General features: G+C 43.6%; 1 protein-coding gene across 2 annotated transcripts in view; it reads left to right on the top strand.

The window, feature by feature from the left end:
• The window catches only part of SARS1 (seryl-tRNA synthetase 1), a 193,354-nt gene extending 172,740 nt beyond the window's left edge, over positions 1-20,614 (top strand). For both annotated transcript variants that reach the window (XM_075853538.1, XM_075853537.1), the window contains one exon: positions 20,266-20,614. In XM_075853538.1, coding sequence (XP_075709653.1) covers positions 20,266-20,414 — 149 coding nt within the window. In that variant the 3' untranslated portion in view covers positions 20,415-20,614. The remainder of the gene's footprint in view (positions 1-20,265) is intronic.
• Positions 20,615-22,366: the final 1,752 nt, after the last annotated feature.

Genomic DNA, 22,366 nt, shown 5'->3' on the forward strand with positions numbered 1-22,366 from the left:
TACAAATGTTGGGGTGAATTTTCTTCTTTATTCCTTGTAAATATTAAAAATTTCTATGTTATTTCAGAAAAAAAGATTTTCATTTTCACAGACTAACTCCAATAAATATAGCAAAATACCTGTGGGGTCAAAGTGCTAACTATACCCCTAGATAAATTCCTTGAGGGGTCTAGTTTCCAAAATGGGGTCACTTTTGGGGAGTATCCACTGTTTTGGCCCCACAAGACCTCTTCAAACTCGACATGGTGCCTAAAATATATTCTAAAAAAAAGCAGGCCCCAAAATCCTCTAGGTACTCCTTTGCTTCTGAGGCTGGTGTTTCAGTCCATTAGCACACTAGGGTCACATGTGGGATATTCCTAAAAACTGCAGGACCTGGGCAATAAATATTGAGTTGTATTTCTCTGGTAAAACCTTCTGTGTTACACAATTTTTTTTATTACAAATGAATTTCGGCAAAAAAAAGGAGAACTTTGTAAATTTCCCCTCTACTTTGCTTTATTTCCTGTGAAACGCCTAAAGGGTTAAACTACTTTCTGAATGCTGTTTTGAATACTTTGAGGGGTGCAGTTTTTAAAATGGGGTAATTTATTGGGGTATTCTAATATATAAGGCCCTCAAAACCACTTCAGAACTGAACTGGTCCCTGTAAAAATAGCCTTTTGAAATTTTCTTGAATTTGCTGCTACAGTTCTAAGCCTTGTAACGTCCTAGAAAAATAAAAGGATGTTCAAAAAACGATGCAAATATAAAGTACACATATGGGAAATGGTAACTAGTGACTATTTTGTGTGGTATTACTATCGGTTTTACAAGCAGATACATTTAAATTTAGAAAAATGCACATTTTTGCAAATGTTCTCTAAAATTTGGTGTTTTTCACGAATAAATATTGAATTTATCGACCAAATTTTTCCACTATCATAAAGTACAATATGTCATGAGAAAACAATCTCAGAATCGCTTGGATAGGTAAAAGCATTCCGGAGTTATTACCACATAAAGAGACACATGTCAGATTTGAAAAAATCGGCTGTGCCACAAGGCCAAAACAGGCTGCGTCCTAAAGGGGTTAATTAATGTGTTCATGTTATTGTTCAAGTTGTTACGATCGTGGGGATACCATATATGTGTATGTGTAATTTGTTTTGGCACTTTTACCAAATAAAACCACACTTTGGGCAAAAAGTTTTATTTGATTTTGACTGTAAATTATTTTTTCTTTTTTTTCACAAACTTTATTTAACTGCGCTATTGTGTCCGGTAAAATCAAGGACCCCCCAACGGAAATCCGAAAGAACCCATTGAAGTCAATGGGTTATGTCGGCGGCGCCGTTGTCAATTGTGCAACAGAACCGCTGCTTCCGGTATTCCGTCGTTCTTCTCCTCTGATTGAGGGCAACAGAGTGCCACAACACAGGTCTGCCCTTTGCCTTACATGTTTAATTAATCGTGATTTTGATTTCGGTCAGAATTGCCCAGCCGTAACGTAGGTAGTGCAATGTATTAGAATAGCAATCAGGGCTTCATGTCCCCTAGTGGGACAAACAAAAAGAAGCTAATTTTTTTTTTATACATGTTTCAAGTTAAAAAATTACAAATCGCCTTTCTTCATTCACATCTTTTATTAAAAGACTAAATTAAAAACCTTAAGTATATATATATATGTATATATTCGGTATGGTCGCGTCCTTCGCAACTACAGAACGATCATGTTATTTTTTCCCGTACTGTGAACTGCGTAAATAAAAAAAAAATCCCTCCCTCTTCTGCGCCCAAACAGCAGTTTACCTCTACATATGTCATTACCATACCCAGAAGAACTTGCTTAAGGTCCTGTTCACACGGCGTGTAATTGGCGTGTTTCGAAATGATTTAAGCTTCCCTTTGCCTTGGTATTGCATATGACGTGTTTTTTACGTGTGCGTGTTTAAAAAATGTGTTGCGTTAAAGAAGCATCAGATCAATTATTTGGCGCCGAAATGTGCCTAATTCCCAAAGTCATTGGAAGTCATAATTATGCACCAAAAAAAGGCCAAAAACACGCACAAAACGCTTCAAAAAAAAAAACGCAACGAAAATCCAGCAAAATCGCTAGTTTTTTTGTTTTTTTTTAGCTCCGTGTGAACATGGCCTTACAGTTTGAGGTGTGCATCTTTAGTGGCACAAACTGGGCACAACATATTGTGCGCTTAAATGGTATATTAGTGGAAAATTGCAATTTTCAATTTGTACCGTTCGATGCGCATACATTTCTGTTAAAAAATAAAAAACACCTGTGGGATTAAAATGCTCACTGCACTTCTTGATCAATTCCTTGAGGGGTATAGTTTTAATAATGGAGGTCACTTTTTGGGATTTATTTTAACATTTGACCTCGGAGCCCTGTAATTGTCGGCCAATGCTGCGTAAATTACCAAAATAGGCCTCAAATGCACATGCTGGTTTTTCTCTCCTGAACCATGACGTATGTCCAGACAAAAGATTATGGCCACAAGTAGGGTGTTTCTAAAGCCAGGAAACCTAGCATAATAATTAGAGAGTTGTCGTTTCATAGTGGCAAAAGCTGGGCACCACATATTGGGCACTGAAATTATATATCTATATATTATTTTTTTTTGCTTTGCACCATCCATTGCACATTAATTTCTAATAAAAAAACGCCTGTTGTATCAAAATGCTCACTACACCCCTTAACCCCATCCCGACATCCGCCGTATATATACGGCGCTGTTGGGAAGGTGTTCCCGCAAACCGCAGTACAGTTACGTTGCGGTGATGGTGAGCGGGCTCAGAAGCAGAGCCGGCACCATCACCTCGGGGTGACAGCTGTATTATACAGCTGGCACCCTCCTGTAACTGCCAGGACCTCATTGACTTGCTGTCAGTGAATAACTGACAGCGCTAATACACTGCACTACGTATTTAGTGCAGTGTATTAGAGTAGCGATTGGGGCATCAGGCCCTCAACCTCAAGTGCCCTAGTAAAAAAAGTTAATAAAACTGTCGTAAAACAATAAAAACACACATAAGTTTCAAGTAAAATAAAAAAAAAGATAAACTGCCTTTTTTCCCCATAAGTGTTAAGGATCTGCCAGGCAAAGCTTCTGTATCCACGTCCATAGGTAATCAGTCTGCACCTGCTTCTATGTCTGTGAGACTGACTCCATCTTCCACCACTCAGGATGGCAGGCTTAGGAGTGGGAGAGCCTATCACAGCCTGACCAGACGGAGCTAGCTCCCGCCCTCTGTCTATTTATACCTGCCTTTCCTGTTCCTCCTTGCTTGTGATTCTTTGTTGGTTTCCTGGCCCTGCTGCAGCTTCTTGAACTACTTGTCCCTGCTTCGTATTGACCCTGGCTTACTGACTACTCTTCTGCTCTGCGTTTGGTACCTCGTACACTCCTGGTTTGACTCGGCTTGTTCACTACTCTCCTGCTCTGCGTTTGGCACCTCGTACTCTCCTGGTTTGACTCTGCTCGTTTACTACTCTTGTTGCTCACGGTGTTGCCGTGGGCAACTGCCCCGTTTCCCTTTGTTCTGTGTTTCCTTGTCTGGTTGTCTCTCATGCGCTTACTGAGTGTAGGGACCGTCGCCCAATTGTACCCCGTCGCCTAGGGCGGGTCGTTGCAAGTAGGCAGGGACTGAGTGGCGGGTAGATTAGGGCTCACTTGTCTGTTTCCCTATCCCTGTCATTACAATAAGTCTTTTATTATGGGAAAAACTGTAAAAAACACTATACATAATTGATATTGCCGCGTCCGTAACGACCCAAGCTATAAAACTATTATATAACTTATGGTGAACGCCGTAAGTAAAATAAAAATAAAATCTATTCCGCAAAAAATAATCCCTGACACAGCTTTGTCCACGCAAAAATAAAAAAGTTATGGGTCTTAGAATATGGCGACACAGAAAACAAATGATTTTATAAAAAAAAAAGTGATCTTATTGTGCAAAAGCTGCAATACATTAAAAAAACTATATAAATTTGGTATCACCGTAATCTTATCGACCCACAGAATAAAGTTAGCATGTAATTTATGGTGCACTGTGGATGCCGAAAAAACCGCCCAATAAAACACTTCCAGAATTGCTTGTTTTTGGTAATTTCCTATACAAAAAATGAAATAAAGTGATCAAAAAGTCGTATGTGTTCCAAAATGGTACCAATAAAATCTACCGCCCGTCTTGCAAAAAACGAGCCTGCACACAGCTCCATCAACCGAAAAATAAAAAAGTTATGGCACTAGTAATGCGGTGATAAAAAAACATACCAATGCGCAGGCCGGAGGGGAACATTCCTTCAGTTTCAGGGCCCTAGTATTTAGGAACTAGTCAGGGAAGGTACAGCACATCCGCTGGAAGCGAGGGTGCCTGTATTATACCAGCGCAAAACTTCCCCAGCAAAATTTCCCAAACTACAAAGGAGAAAAAGTCCCCAAATGGTGCAGAACGTTCTAAAAGGGGAATAAGAAAGAAAACCGTTTATCAGTGTGACACCGACCTACGCATCACGGATTGCTTCACAGCGTAACAGACGTCTATGGATAATTGTATTATTTACCCCATTATTATACCCTCTTATTATGTCCTGATGTACTCCTGTGGATAGGGGATACATCTCTTTTGTAGGACAAACTATAGGCCGTTTTTTTTTGGGGGGGGGGGTATATGGCATTATCTACAGGGGGGTCTGTATGGCATTATCTACAGGGGGCTGTATGGCGTAATCTACCGGGGGCTGTATGGCGTTATCTACAGGGGGGATTGGGGCTGTAAGACGTTATCTACTGGGGGCTGTGTATGGTGCTATCTATAGGGGGCTTTGTGGTGGAATCTATAGGGAGGCACTATCTACAAGGGGGGGTTGTGTGATACCCAGCAGAGAGGGGGCTCCAGTCAAAAGTTTGCTATGGGGCCCAGTCTTTCCTAGTTACGCCCCTGATTGCGGTCTTTCCCTTCTTAGCCCTACAGTGTGCCCAAACGGCAATTTATGTCCACAAGTAAGGCTTTACCATGCTCGGGAGAACCCACTTAACAATTTATGGGGCAAGATTCTCCAGTGGCACAAGTTGGGCACAACATATTTTGCGGTGAATAGGCATATCAGGGGAAAAATTGCAATTTTCACTTTGCACCATCCACTGCGTATTAATTTCTGAAAAACACCTGTGGAGTCTAAATTCTCACTACACCCCTTGATAAATGCCCTTGAGTGTAGTTTCTAAAACGGGGTCACTTTTGTTTGGTACATCAGGGGTTTTGCAAATGCAACATGCTGTCCGCAAACCATTCCAGCAAAATCTACACTCCAAAAGTTAAATACCGCTCCTTTTCTTCTGAATTCTCCTATATATGTAAACAGACGTTTATAGCCACATATGGTGTGTTACTGTACTCAGGAGAAGTTGCTTTACAAATATTGGGGTGCTTTTTTCTTCTTTATTCCTTATGAAAATGTTGATCTAAAACTACATCTTATTGGGAAAAAATTAAATGTAAAATTTTCACGGCATAATTCTAATTAATTCAGCAAAAAAACCTTTGGGATGAAAATTCTCACTATACCCCTACTAGATGATTCCTCATGGGGAGCAGTTTCCCAAATGGAGTCACTTTTGGCGTGTTTCCACTGTACTAGTACTACAGTGGCTCAGCAAATGTGACATGGCGCCCAGAAGCCATTCCAAAATCCAAACGGTGCTCCTTCCCTTCTGAGCCCTACCGTGTGTCCAAACAGCAGTTTATGACCACATATCGAGTATTGCTTTACTCGGGAGAAATTGCTTTACAAAAGTTGCGGTGCTTTTTCTCCTTCAGTCCTTGTGGAAATTTAAAAAAATTCGCTAAACCTACATTTTCTTTGAAAAAAAATTTACATTTTCATTTTCACGGCCTAATTCCAATAATTTCTGTAAACCACCTGTGGGGTCAAAATGCTCACTATACCCCTCGATAATTTCCTCAAGGGGTATAGTTTCCAAAATGGGGTCACTTGTTGGGGGTTTCCACTGTCCTGTCCCATCAGGGGCTTTGCAAATGCGACATGGCCTCCACAAACCATTCCTGCTAAATTTGAGCTCCAAATGGCGCTCTTTCCCTTCTCAGCCCCGCCGTGTGTCCAAACAGCCGTTTATGACCACATGTGGGGTATTGTTTTACTCGGGAGAAATTGCTCTACAAATGTTGTGGTGCTATTTTTCCTTTAGTCCTTTTGGAAATAAAAAAAAAATAGCTAAACCTACATTTTATTTGGAAAAATGTAGATTTTCATGGCCTACTTCCAAAAACTTCTGCAAAAAAACGGTCTGGTCAAAATGCTTACTTTACCCCTAAGTAAATTCCTCGAGGGGTGTAGTTTCCCAAATGCGGTCACTTTTGGGGGGTTTCCACTGTTTTAGTACCACAAGACCTCTTCAAAGATGACATGGTGCCTAAAATATATTCTAATAGAATGGAGGCTCCAAAATCCGCTAGGTACTTCTTTGCTCTGAGGCCTGTGCTTCAGACCATTAGCACACTAGAGCCACATGTGGGATATTTTCTAAAATTGCAGAACCTGGGCAATAAATATTGAGTTGCGTTTCTCTGGTAAAACCTTCTGTGTTACAAAAAAAAAATTGATTCAAAATGAGTTTCTGCAACAAAAAAAAAAATGAACTTTGTAAATTTCACCTCTACTTTGCTTTAATTCCTGCAAAATGTCTAAAGGGTTGAGAAACTTTCTAAATGCTGTTTTGAATACTTTGAGGGATGTCGTTTTTAAAATGGGGTGACTTATTGATTGTTTCTAATTATATAAGGCCCTAAAAGCCACTTCACAATTGAACTGTCCTCTGTAAAAATAGCCTTTTGAAGTTTTCTCGACAATGTGAGAAATTGCTGCTAAAGTTCTAAGCATTGTAACGTCCATGAAAATAAAAGAATGTTCAAAAAACGATGCCAATCTAAAGTAGACATATGGGGGATGTTAATTAGTTACTATTTGTGTGTTATAACTGCCTGTCTTACAAGCAGATACAATTAAATTTAGAAAAATTTTAATTTTTGCAATTTTTAAAAAAATGTTGGTGTTTCTCACAATTATTTGCTGAATGTATAGACCAAATTTTACTACTAACTTTTATAGTCCAATGTGTCACGAGAAAAAAATCTCAGAATTGCTTGGATAGGTAAAAGCATTCCGAAGTTATTACCACATAAAGTGAAACATGTCAGATTTGAAAAATGAGGCTCTGTCAGGAAGCTCAAAAGTGGCCAAAGCGGGAAGGGGTTAAAAAATGCCTTGAGACGTGTAGTTTCCAAAAATGTGGACGCTTCTGGGGATTTTATTTTACTATTTGACCTATGTAACGTCCATGGTCTCTGACCACGAATTCCTCCCATCCTGCCGACGCCTTTCTCTCCAGAGATGACGGCACATGCGGCCGTCCTGTAACGCATTGACCACTATGGTGTGCTCGCGAGCTCAGTCCAGCCTTAAAGAGCCAGAGCGCACACATGTGTGGGATTGAGCAAATTGCTCCCACAGCACCCTGGACTATAAGAAGGGCCCTGACTCTTCCTTAATTGCTTGAGCGTTGTTTGTACCTACCTGTGTCTATCTTTGCATATGGTCCCTTGAGTGTTTTCCAGTTCCAGTGTTCCCGTTCCTTCTACCTGTATCCCGTGCTACCGTGTTCCTGTGCTGTACAGTGTTGGAGTCATGTTGTATCCCCTACTACACCCGCTGTGTTTCACCGCACCTGTTGTCTGCCTGCTGCCAGAGTTCCATCCGAGCCTAAACCATCGCTACTGTCGAATTGCCACAGGTACCTCTATCCGAACCTTAGACATTGACTTTGTACCCTGTTTGGCCAGCTGCTATACCGCTACGGCGGTAGGCCAAGTGGGTCCACACCCCCATCGTGACAGTATGCTCAAGCCATGGACTCCGCTGGTCAACTCAAGACCATGACGACATCACAAGCCATGCAGTCGGATATGCTAGTCTGCCAATTACGACAGGACCAACTCCTCCAGGCGGTGGACTCCATTACACAGCGACTGGAGGTGCAAGCTGCAGTTCCCCCGCCACCTGTTCCTATTGTCTCTGCTGTTCCTCCTACTACACCTCCTGGCAGTAAGGATACTCCGACCACACCGCCTGGTAGTGCTGACCCCCGATTTTCTCTGCCACTACATCATCACTATGATGGAGACTTGAGGACCTGCAGGGGATTTCTCAACCAGTGCCAGATCCACTTCAGCCTGTATGGTGCAAGGGTTGCTTCCACTGACGGTGCAAGGGTTGCTTTCATCGTCTCTCCTTGCTTGCAGGGCCCTAGCATGGGTGAACCCCATCTGGGAACGACAAGGACCAGTGACTCGTGATTTCCAGGGGGTCCTGCGGACATTTCGTATGGTATTTGAGGAACCTGGACAAGTCTCGTTGGCAGCCGCCTCCTTGCTGAACCTTCGCCAGGGAGACACTTCCGTTGGCGCGTACGCCATTTACTTCTGCACCCTAGCGGGAGAGTTGTTATGGAATAACGAGGCCTTGGTGGCAAAATTTTGGCAGGGACTGTCCCCCGTGGTTATGGACGAGCTTGCCGCCCGAGATATGCCATCTACCCTGGACGATCTCATTCTTCAGGCCGCCTGGAGTGACATAATGAGTCGAGAATGGTTCCGAGAGGCACGTCGGGAGGGAGGACTCCCTTGTCCGGCTCTCACATTTCAGCAACCCCTGCTGTCCTCATTTGCTGTTCCACCTAAGGAGTCTTTGAAGGTGGACTTTTCAAATCTCTATCCAGGAGAGACAACGTAGACGGACTTGGGGACAACTCTGGGTGAGGAGGGGCTTTATTCCAAATTGTCCACCCCCGTGACCATAGTGTGCGGCGAGAGAACGCATCGGGTCTCTGCCTATCTGAACTCTGGATCCGCAGCTAACTTCATTCGGAGAAACCTGGTGGATCTTCTCCAGTTGCCCACAACCCCTCTGGAGAGGCATTTGATCGTTGCCCCAGTGAATGGACTGCCTCTGCCAGAACCGATTGTAGCTGTGACCAAACCACTGAAGCTCCAAGTGGGAGCCCTTTATTCCGAGCGCATCTAATTTTTGTCCCGCCCAGGGCTGTCAACCCTGTGCTGCTGTGTCTGCCCTGGCTCCGACTACATGCCCCAGTTTTGGACTGATATTCTGGAGAGTTTCTCCAGTGGGGTTCAGAGTTCAACAGCTGCCTGGGTCAGATCCATCTGGCCCAGTCTCCCCAGTCTCTTTCATTGGCAGAATTGCCTTCTCACTACTCACAGTTTGTAAATATCTTTAGCAAGAGGGAGATGGAGACGCTGCCCCCACACCGGGCAAATGACTGTCCTATTGAACTGGTTCCTTATGCGTCCCTTCCCCGTGGAAGGGTATACTCTCTCTTCTTGCCTTAGACTCCGTTTATGTCCGCCTATATTAAGGAGAATTTGGAGAGGGGTTTCATACGGCAATCCTCCTCCCCGGCCAGGGCCGCGTTCTTCTTCCTCAAAAAGGACAGATCTCTTCGACCCTACATCGACTACCGGGGTCTCAACCAGATCACGGTAAAGAATAGATATCCGTTGCCATTGATTTCAGAGCAAACGAGGAGCAAACATTTTTTCTAAACTAGACCTGCGTGGGGCTTACAACCTAATTCCGGATTCGCCGGGGTGACTAATGGAAGACGCCATTTAACACTCAAGACTGGCACTATGAATACCTGGTAATGCCCTTCGGTCTGTGTAATGCTCCCACGGTCTTCCAAGAGTTTGTCAATGATGTCTTCCGTGAACTCCTCTAAGTCTGTGTTGCGGTCTATCTCGATGACATTCTGATTGTTTCCCCAGATCCAGTGAGTTATCAGAGACCTGTTCGTCATGTTTTTCTGCGATTAATGGAGAATCGTCTGTATTCCAAGCTGGAGCAGTGCGTGTTCGAGAGAAAATCTCTACCCTTCCTGGGCTACATTATCTCGGATCAGGACCTCCAGGTGAAACCTGAGAAGGTAAAGGCCATCCTGGAATGGCCATGCCCAGAAGGCTTAAGGGCCATACAGCGTTTCTTGGCATTCGCCAACTTTTATCGACCGTTCATCCCAAACTTCTCACTGACCGCTCCCATCTCTACCCTCACCAAAAAAGGCATGAACGCCAAGGTGTGAACTCCAGAGGCAGAGGCCGCATTCAATAGCTTGAAGAGTGCCTTCACGTCAGCCTCAACCCTCCATCATCCTGATGTATCTACAGTTTTCATTGGAGGTTCTGCTTCACAGAGGTCCCAAAGGCAAGACAATGGTATGTGGCAATTACTCCATTTTGTTTCCTCTTCCGCAGAGCGCAATTGCTCGATTGGTGATCAGGAGTTACTGGCCATTAAACTGGCTCTGGAGGAGTGGAGACACCTACTAGAGGTTGCAGCTCATCCCATCCTGATTTTCATTGACCGCAAGAACCTCACCTATCTCCAGACGGCCCAACGGCTGAACCTCCGTCAGGCCAAGTGGTCGCTGTTCTTTGCCCGGTTCCAGTTTGAGCTCCACTACCGCCCTGCCGACAAGAATGTGAGGGCCGATGCCGTGTCCAGGTCGGTCGAGATAGAGGACACCTTGGAGCCTCAACAAAATATCATTGACCCATCCTGCATCATCTCTGTCAACCCTCTGCAAGTTAGAGACATCCCTCCGGGGAGGACTTCTGTGCATCTCGCAGACAGAAGAAGAATCCTCCACTGGGAACATTGTTGCTCACTCCAAACCGGCTGGCCTGCTCCAGCCGCTGCCTGTGCCCAATGCTCCCTGGCTTCATATTGCAGTGGACTTTGTCACGGATCTACCTCCCTCTGCTGGATACAGTATGGTCTGGGCGGTGGTGGACTGATTCTCAAAGATGGCTCATTTTGTTCCGCTGACCGGCCTACCTTCTGCTTCTCGACTGGCCAACCTCTTCATCCAACACATCTTTCACCTACACGGCCTACCTCTGCATATCGTGTCTAATCGGGGGGGTTCATTTTACCTCAAAGTTCTGGTGGGCCCTCTGTAAACTCCCTTATATATAAAGTTGGACTTTTCCTCAGCCTACCACCCCCAGTCCAATGGTCAAGGTGAGAGGATTAATCAGATCATGGAGAACTGCTTACAACACTTCATCTCCAGGCAGCATGATGACTGGGTGCAGCTTCTTCCATGGGCCGAGTTCTCCTATAACAACCATACAAGTGAGTCCACCGCCTCCACACCGTTCTTCATAGTCTACGGCCAACATCCACGTATTGCTCTCCCTGTGTTTTCTTCATGCAAGGTGCCTGCAGCTGACTCTGCATTCCAGGACTTTTTACTGATCTGGCAGCAAATCCGGTGCAGAATAGTGCAGGCAGTCGACCGCATGAAGCGAAAGGCATATACGAGAAGAGCGCTGCCTCAGTTTCTTCCGGGTACCAAGGTCTTGCTGTCCTCAAGAAATATCCGACTCGGTGCCGTCACGCAAATTCGCTCCCAGGTTCCTCGGACCCTTTGGTATCCTGCAGCGGATCAACCCGGTCTCTTATAAGCTTCGGCTGCCCGCTACCCTCCGGATCCCCAGCTCCTTCCACGTTTCTCTTCTGAAACCTGTGGTCCTGAACCGCTACTCTAAGACTCTTAACCCTGCAGTTGCCCCCAGCGGTTCTGCCGAGATATTTGAGGTTAAGGAGATCCTGGACGTCAAAAAAGTAAGAGGAAGAACCTTTTATTTAGTAGATTGGAGGGGGTTTGGTCCAGAAGAGAAGTCCTGGGTGTCCGAAGAGAATCTTAATGCTCCTACCCTCATTTAAGAAGTTTCTCTCTCTTTCTGGTCCCAAGAAGAGGGGGGATACTGTAACGTCTGTGGTCGCTGACCACTAACTCCTCCCATCCTGCCGATGTTTGTTTCTCCAGATATGCCAGCACATGATGCCGTCCTGTTCCGCAGTGACCACTAGGGTGCACTTGCGAGCTCAGTCCAGCCTTAAGGAGCCAGACCGCACATATGTGTGAGATTGAGCTGAATGCTCCCACAGCACCATGGACTATAAAGGGTCCTGCCTCTTCCTACTCTGCCTGAGCGTTGTTTGTACCTACCTGTGTCTGTCTTTGCAAATGGTCACTTTTTTTTTTTTTTCGGTTCCTGCTACCTGTATCCCGTGCTACCATGTTCCTGTGCTGTACAGTGTTAGTCGTGTTGTGTCGCCTACTACACCCGCTGTTTCACCGCACCTGTTGTCTGCCTGTTGCCAGAGTTCCATCTGAGCCTAAACCATCGCTACTGTCTGTATTACCACAGGTACCTTTATCCAAACTATAAACATTGACTTTGTACCCTGTTTGGCCAGCTGCTATACTGCTACGGCGATACGGCCCAGTGGGTCTTCACCACCATCGTGACAGTAGGGTGAGGATTTAAAATTAGATTTTTTGCGTGGTGAGCAGCTGGTGTTAGTGACTTACAGAGGAGGGTGATGTTTGAAGGAGAGGTAGAGAAGTCGTACAGCAGAAATAAATTGGAGAAGTGTTAGTCTGTCAGGATGGCAAAATGTCTATAGGTATATGTAGGTTTGAGAGCGTTGTCAGGGCTAGGATGAAAAAGGAGGGGAGGTTAGGAATGACTTGAGAGGAAATCGCATAAAGAGGGCAAGTGGTAAAGCTGAAATAAGAACTAAGCGACAAGGTGGAGTGTGTGAGAAGACACGCCTAGCTGAGCTCTTACAGTACATCTGTGCAATCCATTGGTTTTTGCCCAAACGGCTACTTCAGAGTAATATTGGCTAAACTGAGTCTTCAGAGGATTATGCATCGGTGACTAGCTCGCCAGATGACATTACCCACCAGGATAAGAAGTTAAATGCTTATGGACAGAAGGAGAAGTGGAACCAAGATGGTGGAGCGGCAGCTGCGACCCCAGTGCCAAAAATCTGTGAAAGCCCTGAACAAGAGAGGTATGTAGCGACTCGCTTGGAGCAGTTTGCCAGGGTTCCTCCAGATGAATCGGGGGATAACCCACTGCATCCCATAATACCGCTAGTGAGCCTGCCGGAAACGACCTTCTACAGAGATGATGCACAGGCGCCATCCCTACATTGCGTGGTTGAAGGCCTCTTAGATCCCTGCTGCTCCCCGCCAGACAGTGTACCCCGTGCTAGCCCCAGCCTGGAGGAGGCTACGGTAGAAACCACTATAACTTTGTGTTTCTGGTTGTTTCACATTGTAACTCGGCTCTATTCACTCTTAATTCGCACATCCACTCCATGAAAGCTGATGTTTCTTTTATTGGACAAGATCTACATAAAGTGCGGGAGAAGCTTACAGCGACATTGGGTTCTGTAGAGGACCAGTTACCACTCATGATTCGTGAGATCAAGAGACCCACTTGTACTATTTCTACATTGATGAATAAAACGGACTATTTCGAAAACTGCCTACATCACAATAGTTTGCGTCTTAATGGGTTTCCAGAAAAGGCGGAGGGTAGTAACCCTAGGGACTTTTTTTGAAACCTGGTTCCTGGATACATTTGGCATAGACATCTTATCGCATTTATTTTACATTGAGCAGGCACACAGGATGCCGACTATGCTTTTAACACCAGGTGCTCCACCTTGCTCGATGCTGATACACATTCTACATTTCAAGGCCCGGGATAAAATACTGCACCTGGCTAGAGATCGTTCTGATCTTCAAGTGTTGGGACACAGTTGCCAACTTTCCAGATCACTCTGCACAGGGACTAAGGGCTCAATTTCAAGAGGTTAAGAAACGCCTCAGGGCTTCTCAACTACCATATTTAATGTTCTATCCGTCTAGACTCAATCACATATTTGGATCAGTCTCACTTTTTTGATAATCCTGCAGAGGTAGTATCTTCTTGGCTGAACATTCATTAACCCCGTCTGGGAGATCGGTAGGACTGCTGCTTACAATGTGTCAACGGTTTCATAAGTTTCACCTCTGATGAGACCGCTATTATCGCTATGATTTTCAGTATATACATATTTATTACCGTTGAAACATTTCTCTCTTTATTTGTTTATGTGGGAATAACTTGGGAATACTTAACTAGCAAAATATTTAACATGCCGATTTTCTGTTTTTTACTACGACTTGTTGACTATGTTGGTGCTCAGTCATCAGGTTTGTGTGTTGCCCATTTTTCCCTAGATAACTATGGCTGGGGGGAAAGGAGGTAGAGGGGGAGATGAGTTTTGAGGTATGTTCCTGGTCCATATTTTTACACCTCAGCATTTAGCATATTATATATGTTTACAGCATAGCCGGTGGTGCTCTAGACAGCTACAATTTTTCTTTGCTTCAATATTTCAATATCTATTATGGCGAGCTCTATTAATGAGCTCTCCTGGAATGTCCCATACGGTTCCTGAAAACGTGCATTTATTGAATAGCAAGCAAAAGGTATGATCCGGCCCTTCATGAAGCAATCTCAGGACTTAATTGTATAAACATTAAAAATCTAACATTTTTATACAATGAAGTCCTGATATTGCTTCAAGAAGTGCTGGATCTTACCTTTTGTTTGCTGCTATGGAAGACGCCGGGTCCAGCCAGCGTGAGGTCTGTGCACTGGTGAGCTGGAAAAAATCTTTTTATTACGATTTATTGAATAGATCTTGGCTAGCTCATTCTTTCCACTCCAGGTGGTATTGCTATTTGTATTACAAGCAGAGAAAATCGAATTTTGTAAAATGCTATTGTTTCCAATTTTTTTTTTTTTAATCAATTATGGTGTATTCCACATATAATAAATGAATGTATCGACTAAAATGTACCACTTACAAGTACAACGTATCACGAGAAAACGTTCTCAGATTTGCTTGTATAGGTAAAAGGATTTTAAAGTTAGAACAACATAATGTGAGACATGTCAGATTTGAAAAATGTGGCTCTGTCAGGAAGGTGAAAACTCTATGGCGGCACACGGTTAAAATAAAAAATAATAAAAAAAAAATGTCAAGCCTTAGTTCTGGCAGTTTATTTCCAAATTAATGTAACGTGTGCATGTATTAATTAGTGGTTTTGAGTATTTTTTGGTGTGGTGATGGTTTGCTATTACAAGCGTAGTTAAACGTTACTTTAACCCCTTACCGCACAGGGACGCATCGGTACGTCCTGTATTGCAGTGCTTTAAGGCACCAGGGCGTACCGGTGCGTCCTGGCTAAAAACTGTCACCTTGTCAAAGGACAAGGTGACAGAACTGTGACGTCAACTGTTTATGACAGTTGATCGGCACAGTAAGACCGCAGGGGACCATTCACAGCGGACTGACCAATCACAGCTCCATGACGTGTATGTGATGGAGCTGGCTCAGAAGCTGAGCCAGCGCTATCACCGCCGGTAATCAGCTGTCCGACACCCCTCTGCAACGGCCAGGACCGGAGCTAGGCTCCGATCCAGCCGATTAAAGGGAAGGTGTCGCTAGAATTTTTTTATTTTTTTTGTTAAACTGTTAGTATATAAATGATTAAACATTGTTCTAATTTTTTAAATTTTTTCACGAGTCAGGAAATATTATAAATTAGATTCGAATTTATAACATTTCCCTGTGCTGGTCACTAGAGGGAGCAATTCCCAAAATTGCAGCATTGGCATGTGGTAAAGCAACCACATTGCTTTATGCTGCAAAATTTGAGAAGACACACTCGCTCTAGCGTCCTCAAACAATCCTCCCTCCTTTATCCTGGCTAGTGGCAGGAGAAAGGAGGGGATTGAATGTTCAAACCTCCTACACTGTGTGCCGCCATTTTTTTAGCGAATACACAGTGTAGTAGGCTTACATACAGTGGTAATCACACACTAAAACACAGACATAACTTACCTGCTCCTGCCGCCGCCAGTCTGTCCGCTCCGTCTGCTCCCTCCGCTCCTAGTGCTTGCTTCAGAACACATGTCCGGAAGCCGTGACCGGAAGTAGTAATCTTACTGTCCGGCCGCGGCTTCCGGTCCACAAGAAAATGGCGCCGGATGTCGCTCGGCCGAAGACCTTCCATTTGGACTGTGTGGGAGCAGCGCATGCGCCGTTCCCACACAGACGGCATACACCATAGTGAATGCGAACGGCTCCCGTTCGCATTCTCTATGGGGATGTATGTGCCGTATGCCATCTCTGTATGTGTCGTTAATCGACACATAAAGAAATGAAAAAAAAATGGCAGCCCACATAGAGAAGAAAAAGTTAGAAAATAAAAAAAAGTAAAACACAAACACACAAATAAATATTTTTTTTTTTAATAAAACACTAAAAGCAAATTGATATAAAATGTTTTTTTTTTTCGCGACACCCTTACTTTAACTCCGATGCATCGATCAACGCGATCGATGCATTGAAGTGTCTTGTAGCCTGTCGGCAACCACGATGGTTGCCACGGGTGCGGGTGTCAGCAAGGCTCCGATCCGGCTGATTAACCCCTTAGATGCAGCTATCGCTGCATCTAAGTGATTAGATCGCACCCTATGGTTGCTAATGACAACCATCGGCACCCGCGGGTGTTCCGATGGTTGCTATGGCAACCGTAGCCTAACAATCGCTTCATAGTACGGAAGCCTATTAGGCCCCGCCAGGAGGCGAAGCCTAATAGGCTTGCTGTCCGTGAATATCTGACAGCTCTAATAAACTGCTCTATGTAGGTAGTGCAGTGTATTAGAATAGCGATCAGGGCTTCATGTCTTCAAGTTCCCTAGTGGAACACAAAAAAAAAGTTAAAACAAGTTAATAAAAATGTTGTAAAAAAGTAAAAAAAAATAAGTTTCCTGTTAAAAAACACTATAATAGCCTATTTTCCTATAATAAGTATTTTATTATAGGAAAAACCAAAAAACATAAAAAAAGTACACATATGTGGTATCCCCGCGTCCGTAACGATCCAAACGATAAAAATATCACGCTATTTTACCCGTACGGTGAACACCGTAAAAAAAATTAATAAACTATTCCAGAATCGCTGTTTGTTAGTCACAACACCTCACAAAACAGAATAAAAAAAGGGATCTAAAAGTTGCATGTACCCCAAAATTATACCATTAAAAACTGCAGCCCGTCCCGCAAAAAACAAGCCCTCCCACATCTTTTTTTACGGAAAAATAAAAAAGTTATGGCTCTCAGAATATGGCGATACAAAAAATAGTTTGAAACAAAAGTGATTTTAATCGTGCAGACGCTGCATAAGAGAAATTTTATACATCTGCTATCGCCGTAATTGTACCGACCCGCAGAATAAAGTAAAATTGTCATTCATAGCGCATGGCGAGCGCCGTAAAAAAATAAAAAACATCAGAATTGCGGGTTTTTGGTCACCTTGCTTGCCAAAAAAGTGAAATACAAAGTGATCAAAAAATTGCATGTACCCCCAAAATGGTACCAATGAAATCTACATATTGTCCCGCAACAAATAAGCCTCATAAATAAATCTCAAAAATAAGAAGTTCTGGATCTCAGAATATGGTGATGCAACATGTGCAGAGTGTCCAAAAGCGGATAAGATCTGGCGCCATTTATCAGTGTGACACCGGCCACACATCTATGAATTATTATTTATTTACCCCATTATTATACCCTCTTATTATGCCCTGATGTTCTCCGCACAGATTACATACGCCCCACATCATAAACTGAAATACCAGCAAAACTCCAAACAGAACTACCACTAAGCAAAATCTGCGCTCCAAAAGTCAAATGGCGCTCTCTCCCTTCTGAGCCCTGCAGCGTGCCCAAGCAGCAGTTTACGTCCACATATATGGCATCGCGATACCCGGGAGAACCCGCTTAACAGTTTGAGGTATTTGTCTTCAGTGGCACGAACTGGGCACAAAATATTGTGCACTAAAATGGCACATACCTGTGGAAATTTGCAATTTTCACTTTGCACCATCCACTGAGCATTCATTTCTAATAGAAAACAAAAACCTGTGTGGTCAAAATGCTCACTACACCCGTTAATAAAATGCCTTGAGGGGTGCAGTTTCCAAAATGGGGTCACTACTTGGGGGTTTGTTTTACTATTTGACCCCAGAGCCCTGCCATTGTATGCTAATGCTGCGAAAATCACCAAAATAAGCCTCACATGCGCCTTTCACTCCTAAGCCCTGTCATATGTCCAGGCAAGTGATAAATGCCTTGAGGGGTGTAGTTTACAAAATAGGGTCACTTCTCAGGGTGACGCGGCAGTCCATGTGACCGCTGCAGCCTGATATTGGCCTGTGATTGGCTGCAGCCTGTGATTGGCCTGTGATTGGCTGCAGCGGTCACTTGGACTGAAACGTCATCCCGGGAGGTCGGACTGGATGTCAAGAAAGGGACGCGTCACCAAGGCAACGGTGACGCCTCCCTCTCTTGACATCCAGCCCAACCTCCCTGGATGACGCGGCAGTCCATGTGATCGCTGCAGCCTGGGATTGGCCTGTGATTGGCTGCAGCGGTCACTTGGACTGAATCGTCATCCCGGGAGGTCGGACTGGATGTCGAGAGGGACGCGTCACCAAGGCAACAGTGACGCGTCCCTCTCGACATCCAGCCCGACATCCCTGGATGACGCGACAGTCCATGTGATCGCTGCAGCATGTGATTGGCTGCAGCGGTCACAGCTGAAACGTCATCCAGGGATGTCGGGCCGAATGTCGAGAGGGACGCGTCACCAAGGCAACGGCCGGGAGGCCGGACTGGAGGAAGAAGCAGGAAGTTCTCGGTACGTACGAACGTCTCTTTTTTTTTTTTACATGTTGCTCTATATTGTGATCGGAATTCACTGTCCAAGGTGCTGAAAGAGTTACTGCCAATCAGTTAACTCTTTCAGCACCCTGGACAGTGACTATTTACTGACGTCGCCTAGCAACGCTGCCGTAATGCCGGGTGCACACATGTAGCTACCCGTCATTACGGGAGCTCCAATTACAGGTTCGGTCAGAATCAAACTTTTTCATGAAATTCGGCGAACCAGCCGAACCAAACTTATCATAAGTTCGCTCATCTCTACAAATAAATATTGAATTTAACGAGCAAATTTTTTCAGTATCATAAAGTACAACATGTCACGAGAAAACAGTCTCAGAATCGCTTGGATAGGCAAAAGCATTCTGGAGTTATTACCACATAAAGTAACACATGTCAGATTTGCAAAAATCGGCTGTGTCCACAAGGCCAAAACAGGCTTAGACACTAAGGGGTTAAAGTGTACCTAACTTTTCAGATGACTTTTCAAAATAAGCTGTTGCGTGTACATAAGGAATAACACTATTTCTCCCCATTATATGACTTATATTCTGCATTTTTTAGCAGTTTTCTCCTCTGCAGGCGCCATTTCTAATTTTCAATTTTCTCAAAATTATTTGGTGGAGCCTAACTGCTATCATAGAAAAAAAACATTGGCCTGCACATCCTGTACAGAATGTACAGGTGCACGTACGCTGTGACCGTAAATACTACATGTACATTTAAATAAAATTTCTATTTAGTGTATTTGGTAGTCTTAGTGTTCGCAGAGTGCTGTCGCAATGTCTTTTTGTTTTTTCTAACCGCTATCATGTCTGCCATACACCGCACCTAGAGAAGAGTAGAATCTTGCTCACCTATCTCTATTTATCACATATATTGGGAAGCTGCAGCAGTGGTGAGCAGTATAGCTGAGACTCCAGCACTTGGATGACACATAACTTATGGGCAGCTGCAGCACATGTGTGTGTCTCTCTCTCTCTCTCTCTCTCTCTCTCCCTGCTAGAAAATTTTAACATTAAGAAAATTACAAAGTTGATATATATCAGGTATACTATTAGATTAGCATAAGTTGTGCGAAAAGCTAGTGTCCATTTAGAAGGGTTATCTCATAAAGACAACACCTGACCATATGCCCTATTAGGACATAGGGACATAATAAGAGGGGGAGGGAGTCCCTCACTCGGGACCCCATCTATTTTTTCATAGTCGGCTATTCATTTGGCTACTGCAGAGAAAATATATGGTCAGCTGGAGCTGATATTGCCATAGCTACATGAGCAGGACTTGTGGCAATCAGCTGACTGTTGTGGTGGATGTTTTTAGAGATTGGGTTGTCTTCATGAAAGAACCCCTGTAAGTATTTTTTTACCATGTAATGATTTTCCCATATTGTCATTGTACAATATCATTCTGATTTGTTTTAGTCTCTGAGCAGAATTAATTTTAGCCGCATTTGAAATAAGAAATTTATGTTTTCTACTTATTTATTTTCATAAACCTAAATTTTTTTCCCTCAGGATTAAAAGAAATAATTCGATTTGTAAAGCCAGCTCCAATTGATGAGGAACCTACAAAAAAGCAAAAGAAGCAGCATGGCGGAAAGAAGAGTCAAAATTCTGTTTTGGAGTCTCAGATGGAAAATATGGATGTGAACAATGCTTCGTAATAATGTCTCCGTAATCCAATCTTTTGGATGTCTAACTTGCTAATCAACATCAACTTATTATTGAACTACTGGCAATTTCAGATACATTATATTTAACTGTTACCGTTCTTTAAATCATATCTACTAAGTGTTTAATGATGTTGACTACAATGGTATAGTAAGATGAAATAAATAGATTATTAAAAATGTCAATGTTTCAATCAGGATGCTTATTTTGTTACAGAGTAAGGCTCTGTTCACATCACGACGGAGTCTTCCATCAGACATATACATTAGGGGTGTTGCCAGATTTGTACCTCTGATGTATTCCACTGTGGAGACATACATCGCTCATAGGCTCCCATGTTAACCCCTTCATGCACCATGACGTATGTGCACGTCATGGTGCAGGGGGAGAAGAATGGAGCGCGATCCATACGCTGCGGGTGTCAGCTGTGTATTACAGCGGACACCCGGCACTAACTGCCAGGAACAGAGATCGCACTGTTCCTGACTGTTTAACCTCTCAAATGCTGCAGTCAACCGCGACTGCAGCATCTGAGGCGTTATGGAGAGGGGGGTGCCCCTCTGACATCTAATCGGCACTCCCATAAACCGATTGTGGTGTGCCGATGGTTGTCATTGCAGCCCAGGGGCCTAATGAAGGCCCCCAGTACTGTTCACTCTGCCTCTGTTAAGCCATGCCTGTATAAAAAATTTTTTTTATGTTTTTAGTAGTGAAAAAAAATAAAAAGTTTAAAAAAAAAACCCTTTTCAGAATTTTCCCCTGAAGTAATGTAAAAAATAAATAAAATTGGTATTGCTCCGAACTATAGTCAGAACTTTTACAATATGGCGTTGTTTAGCCCCTAAGCGCTCAGCGACGTACTATTCCGTCGTGCTAAGTGCATCGTTCGCGCTCAGCGACGGAATAGAACGTCGCGGGAGGAATGGACATTTCGGCCATCCTCCCGGCACATACAGGATCTGTGACAGCTGCTATCTCGTACAGCAGTTGCCACAGCTCCTTCTGCGTGGACCGATCGCTGTGTCCCTGCTGATTAACACCTTGGAAGCCACGTTTAATAGCGATCGAGGCTTCTTAGTGGTTAAACTACCGTCGTCGGCCCGCTACATGATAGCTGGCGGCGATGGTTGCTATGGCTATGCCATCTACGGAAGCCTAGTGGGTCCTGACGAAGTCAGGACCCACTATGCTTGCTGTCAGCGAGTAGCTGACCGCTCTAATACACAGCACTACGCATGTAGTGCAGAGTATTAGAATAGCGATCAGGGCCTCCTACCCTCAAGTCCCCTAGTGGGACAAAGTAATAAAGTAAAAAAAAAGTTGTGTCAAAATAATGAAATAAAAGTTTTAAAAGTAAAAATCCCCCTTTTTCCCTTATCAGTCCTTTATTATTAATATAAATAAACAAACTATACATAATTAGTATCGCCGCGTCCGTAACGGCCTGAACTACAAAAGTATTTCGTGATTCATCCCGCACGGTGAACACCGTAAAAGAAAATAATAATTAAACCATACCAGGATCACAATTGTTTGATCACTTCACCTCCCAAAAATGGAATAAAAAGAGATCAAAAAGTTGCATGTACCTAAAAATGGTCTTGATCGAAACTGCAGTTCGTTACGCAAAAAACAAGTCCTCACACGGCTTGATGGAAAAATAAAAACTTTATGGCTCCTAGAATATGGCAGCACAAAGTAAATAATTCTTTATAAAAAGTATTTTATTGTGCAAACGCCATAAGACACAAATCAATGATAAACATATGGTATCGGCACGTGAAATAAAGTGAATGTGTCATTTATAGCGTACGGTGAACGCTGTAATTTTTTTAAAATAAAAAACAATAGTAGAATTGCGGTTTTTTAGTCACCACGCCTCTTAAAAATAGAATAAAAACTGATCAAAAAGAAGCATGTATACCATGAAAACTACAATGAATTT

This window comes from Rhinoderma darwinii, chromosome 2 (assembly GCF_050947455.1).
Source record: "Rhinoderma darwinii isolate aRhiDar2 chromosome 2, aRhiDar2.hap1, whole genome shotgun sequence".
Classification (NCBI taxonomy): Eukaryota; Metazoa; Chordata; class Amphibia; order Anura; family Rhinodermatidae; genus Rhinoderma; species Rhinoderma darwinii.